Source organism: Zingiber officinale, chromosome 8A, assembly GCF_018446385.1.
Source record: "Zingiber officinale cultivar Zhangliang chromosome 8A, Zo_v1.1, whole genome shotgun sequence".
Classification (NCBI taxonomy): Eukaryota; Viridiplantae; Streptophyta; class Magnoliopsida; order Zingiberales; family Zingiberaceae; genus Zingiber; species Zingiber officinale.
The window spans coordinates 1,300,439-1,306,108 of record NC_056000.1 but is presented as its reverse complement, the minus strand read 5'-3'; the positions used below and the strand labels follow the sequence as shown (position 1 = coordinate 1,306,108).

General features: G+C 36.2%; 1 protein-coding gene across 1 annotated transcript; it reads left to right on the top strand.

Moving 5' to 3' along the window:
- The first annotated feature begins 907 nt into the window (after window positions 1-907).
- On the top strand, window positions 908-2,055 carry LOC122012553 (lon protease 2-like). The gene has a single exon (XM_042569127.1). The coding sequence runs from the start codon at window positions 1,000-1,002 to the stop codon at window positions 1,861-1,863; it is 864 nt and encodes a 287-aa protein (XP_042425061.1). The 5' UTR covers window positions 908-999; the 3' UTR covers window positions 1,864-2,055.
- Window positions 2,056-5,670: the final 3,615 nt, after the last annotated feature.

Below are 5,670 nucleotides of genomic sequence, written 5' to 3'. Positions count from 1 at the left end.
CCATCCACACTAAAAAAAAGAGAATATTCTTTAAAATATTCTATATTTCTTATTAATAGCTTAAATTTTTTAAAATTCAGGATTGAACTAATATATATAAAAAATTATGATTTTTTTTTAATTTTTATTATATAATTGTTAGCCATGAATATATTTTTAAAAAATTATAAAATCATAAACAATTAGGATAAAATATTTTATTATTTTTTATTTAAAATAAATAATGATAATTAACAATGCAATATTATAAAATTTTAACTTTCAGAATTACTATATTGTTCCTATAAATATTATATTTATAAATACTGCTTTATTTTACATTTATATATATATATATATATATATAATATTTTTATGAGACTTGTGATATAATTTATAAATGTAATTATAATTAAATATATTAAATAAATTAAAAATAATAATTTAATACATTAAATATTTATAAACATGCATAATAAAATTTAAATATACTACTAAATACACTTAATTTAAATTTATAATAAACAATTAGTACATATAATTACATTTAAATATCTTATAAGTAAGGATAAAGAAAATAATAATTATAAATTAATTAAATTTGATGTATAAAAGATGATGTTATATTATTCGCCAAAAAAAATATTTGAGGTGTATATTTTGATGCTAATTTTACATAAAATTTAATGTTTTAGTAATTTATGGGAGATGCCCTGAGCCTCAAGTTCCCAATCGCTCTGGGCAAAATATCTAGTTTTTATAGCTCCCATTTTATTACACTTTTTTTTTAAAAAAAAACAATATAAAATAATATCTTTAATAAGAAAAAGATAAGCTTCCCAGGTGGCGTCTCAGGGGCCATGAGCCCATGACGGCCTCTCTTCCGTGGGACCTATGTTTTTCCTCCATTCTCTTCCTCCCACGCGTCGCTGGTTCTCTCAAACCCCCCTGCCAATCAAAATTTACGGAGACTTCTTTCGATCCCTATCTTCCTCCCTCTCCGTCTTCCTCTCCGCCTCGATGGCGCTCCTCCCTCATCATTTCCCCTCAGTCACCCTCCACCGCCACTGCTACCATCCCCAGCCGCCCTCCCCCAATCTCAATCCTCTCAAAAATTCCTCCTTTCTTCCATCCAAATCGACTTTATCTAATTCGAAGCTGTTTCACCAAGTCAAAACCCAAACTTTTGCCGTCCGCTGCTCCTCCTCGTCCTCTGACCACCCAGTCTCTAGTGACCTCGTGGAGCTGCCTCTATTTCCCCTTCCTCTCGTCCTCTTCCCTGGTGCTGTCCTTCCACTCCAGATCTTCGAGTTCCGCTACCGCATCATGATGCACACCCTGCTTCAGACTGACCTCCGATTCGGTGTTATATTCTCCGACGGTGGTTCCGTTTCTGATGTTGGCTGTGTAGGTGAAATCGTCAAGCACGAGCGTCTCGTAGACGACCGGTTCTTCCTCATTTGCAAGGGCCAGGAGCGCTTCCGCGTTTCCCGCGTCCTCCGCTCGAAACCCTACCTTGTTGCCGAGGTTGCCTGGCTCGAGGACCGACCACCGCCGCGTCCATCTGAGGGTGAGGACCTCGAGGTCCTTGCCTCTGAGGTCGAGAACTACATGCGCGACGTCATCCGCATCTCCAACCGCCTCAACGGCAAACCCGAGAAGGAGGGCACGATGGATCTGAGACGTAATTTATTCCCCACGCCCTTCTCGTTCTTTGTGGGAAGCACCTTCGAAGGAGCGCCAAGGGAGCAGCAGGCGCTGCTGGAGCTCGAGGACACCGGCGCCAGACTTCGCAGGGAGCGGGACACGCTTCGGAACACCCTCAATTACCTAACCGCTGCCTCAGCTGTCAAGGATGCCTTTTCACCGTCGAACTCTTCTTGACGAGCGTTATGCTAGGACTCCGATGGAAGAGGCGAATAGGCAATGAGACAAACACTTTATAGGCAAGATATGTTTCTCCTTTTTTTTTCCCCTTTCCTTCCCTCTATTCTCGCATCCTTTATTTACTTTCATCTTTTGTATATTATGACATGTAACAATGATGAATCCAAATTCGGATTAATCTTCTTCTTTTGACAATGTTTTAACTAGAAGGATTGCTTTCTTAAATCCAATTTGTGCATAGCAATATTCTTGGATATCTCCGATGCAATCGGTATCTTTAATTTTGTGTGTATAGGTAATTGTTATGGTGTTTGAAGAAGTTCTTGCACATTCTGCACTTGTTTTGTTTCAGGCGTGCATAATTAGATTATGGTGTATGATTATTAATTGTAATGCAATCTTTTAATCAAAGTGTGAAGTTCCCAGCTCAACACATTGGTGGACACAAATTCAAGAATGCAAGTGTGGAAAATGATCCGTGTAAAAGAAAAGGTATAACACTCCTTCCTCAAATTTAAGTTTTTTTTTTACTGTAGGCCATCAGAAAGGAAAACCACCTATACCATATTACAACACTTGCACCATATAATAGAACATCAGTTGTAGGGCTTCAGATATTTTCCCTGCATAATTATAATCTGTCAGTAAATAGTTCGTCACTGAAATTGATTATTAGTAAAATTTGGTCTTTAGAAAATGTCTTGTTGAGCTTTCTATTAAGACCATTTCTTTTACTTTTATTTATTTCTAGTATACATTAAAGGATGAGATCCACTATTTCTAATATCCTTGCATCAACCAGATTCAGTAGGTTTGTAGGGATCAGAAGTTTGGGAGCATGACATTATAATAATAATTCTTCATAATATTCTCAGATAAATGCCAACTAGTCATTTACAAATTGTGTAGATCTAAGATGTTCCATCTAAAAGATAAGGTATTAAGTCAGATGAAGAGATTAACCACAAATGTTTCAGGAAACTGCCACCCACCTTCTAGGATGTATATCAGTATATAGCGCATCAAAAAAAGATAGCTGCTGTGTACCTTTGTAATGTCCAGCAAACCATTCAAGCATTTAGTGGCTTCAGTAATCCCACATCTGATTAGGAAGCAGTCAAGGGCCTTCATAATGTGTTTATCATGTTTATCACCGATTATAATCAGTTCCAATCCCAGATTTTTGCTTATCTATGTTTTGATATTGACATTCCTAAACAAGTACCATTCTTGTAAATTGTGTTCCTAGATTCCTGTTTCCATACTATTTAGCTATATCAACTTCAAGAACATCACACCTAGGTTGGAAAAATTTTAAGGGAGGAATTCACTGCCTGAGAAGGAATATGACCTTTGTCCCTTACCACTGGTCTGCTATCAACAGTTCAATTTCAGTCATTAGATTAGCATTTTGCGGTCATCTAGCTGAATCCCAAATAAAATTTTGTTGTCTCATTGTCTGAATATCTACCCTTGGAAGTTGTACAATGACACTGAGAGGAAAAACTTCTTATTCAGCTTTAAATGAAGCTTAGATATGAGAACTAGAAGCTACACCCATTGGGTTATGCATTTAATGATAGGATAAAGAATCTTAGACAGAAAGCTTAGTTGTGATCATCTATGGTCATCAAGCTTGACGGTGGCCAATAGGCAAGACATTGACAACGTCAAGACTCCAGAGGCCACTTCGAATTCCATGTTAAGATTAACTGTGCTCCCTATCTTGGCCTGTTTCAATCAGGAAGCAATTATGTTGGTCTCAAAATTCACCAGCAATTTTTGTATTTGTATTCTTACAAACCTAAAGAAATCTTCCTCGGTTAGCAGCATGCATGTTAAGTTACATGCTATATCTGTTTGTCCAATTTGTGCTTTAAGTTTACCTTTATATTCTAATTGATAAAATTGATTGGCTAACAATTTAACCAAAGACTCAAACTGTTGAAAGGAAACAGTTTATATATTTATAGCTTTAATATTCCCCCTTCATGTGTGAGTAAATATGCTTCAATTGATTGATCCAAGTGCACATATACATTGAGGAGAAAATATTATTGTCGGAAGTAAGATTTGAAGCCATAGCCTCTGATATTAATTGGCTAACTACTTATTCAAAAAGCTTAAACCATAGGAAAGAGATGACAATTAATTGGTCCCTTTTGTAAGAGTGGTCCCTTTCTTACAAACTAAGGTTTTGGGATAAGTGACTAAGTAATCAACTTTGGAATGGTATTAGAGCAGTATATTCTAGATTTAAATCTTGATTGTTATCATCAATTCTTGAGTTGGATATGAACTAGCTAAGTGAAGTATATCCAACTCCACAGGTCTACCTGAAGAGAGTCTTAGAGATGCAAATATGCAGAGTATAGATTGGTTCCTTTCCTGAGCTCGTATTTTTATTTATTTATTACTTTTTTTGTGAAAAAATGATGAACTTTAACACTAATCAACATAAGAATCACTTATCCATCCCTTTCTATTCCATGCTAAAATCGGCGACTGACTCTTACACTCTTGTTTGGATCTGATTGCACCAATCCTGAGATGAACAAATAGATAATACACCCACCAGTCAAGAGAGGAATAAACTAATAAATAGCTTAGTCTCAGCAGCGTTTGGCTTCAATTATCGTTGGTGTGGATCAATTAAGTCTTTTCCTGTGCAACCTTATTCATTTGCTTTCTTGCAAAATAGCATCTGGATCATGGTTCCAAGTTCTATCTATTCATCTCAAATTCCAATGATGTTTGATTGAGAACTGTTTCCTGGCAACAGCATGTTTGAGTGGTACCTAGCCTGCAAGAAGATTCTTACTGCAGTACAGTGTGGATAGAAATTTGCTAATTTCCTGCACAGTTTATATCATGTATGATTTTGCTTGAACATTCATAATTCATCTTTAAGGGAGGAATATGTGGTCCTAAATAGTGGATGATTGCACTATATTCCCAATTTCCCTGACACAGATGACCATCAGCTTCAGAAAAAAAGTTTAGAATTCAATAATGTTGCTATTGTGATGCCTTACAAATTTTTACATGATTATAGACGTTCCTTTCCCTAGAATCAAACTCCATAACTTAAGCCTTGAGTAGACACGATTTGTTAGTTAAGAAAACACTTTGTTCAATGTGTAACTGAATGCTTTGTAGATAGATGGAACCACACATTCTTAACCATGTTCTCAGTTTATCCACACAAAATCCAGTGTATCGAGCAGAACTTTTTGGAGGCCTTCAAACTGATAGGAAATTTCCACAGGTAATAGTGGTAACTCTGGCAATCAAGAACTCTGTCGTCGTTGAAAGGCATAATAAGTTAGATTTACCCTTGGAGAATTAAAGTTGGGTATGGATGAACATATTGTAAGGTGGAACCACCTACAGAGATTAAGTTTTGCATTAAAACAAGTTAGGAAAGTTCAGACAAGATACAGATTATCTTGATCGACTGTAATACCAACATTTATATTTTCTAGCCTTATCTAACAATAAACTTTCACAAAGCTGACATTGCGGCATATCATATGCCAATAATGTAATAGGGCATAGATTGCAAAGAACTATCCAAGTTATGAGCATAAGAGATCCCAGCTCTAACATTATATAATTGGTTTAGAGGTTGGAATGTGAGGGATGAGGATCGGCACACATGCAGCTTTCAGATTTTCAATTCCTCCAATCAATTGGCATTTCTAGAAATTATTAGACAGAAAGTGATATGAGAACCAAGACTAGTGGGGTGGGTGGTTGATTGATCGATGTAATGGTTTGCTTGATGGTAGCAAAAAAACATAT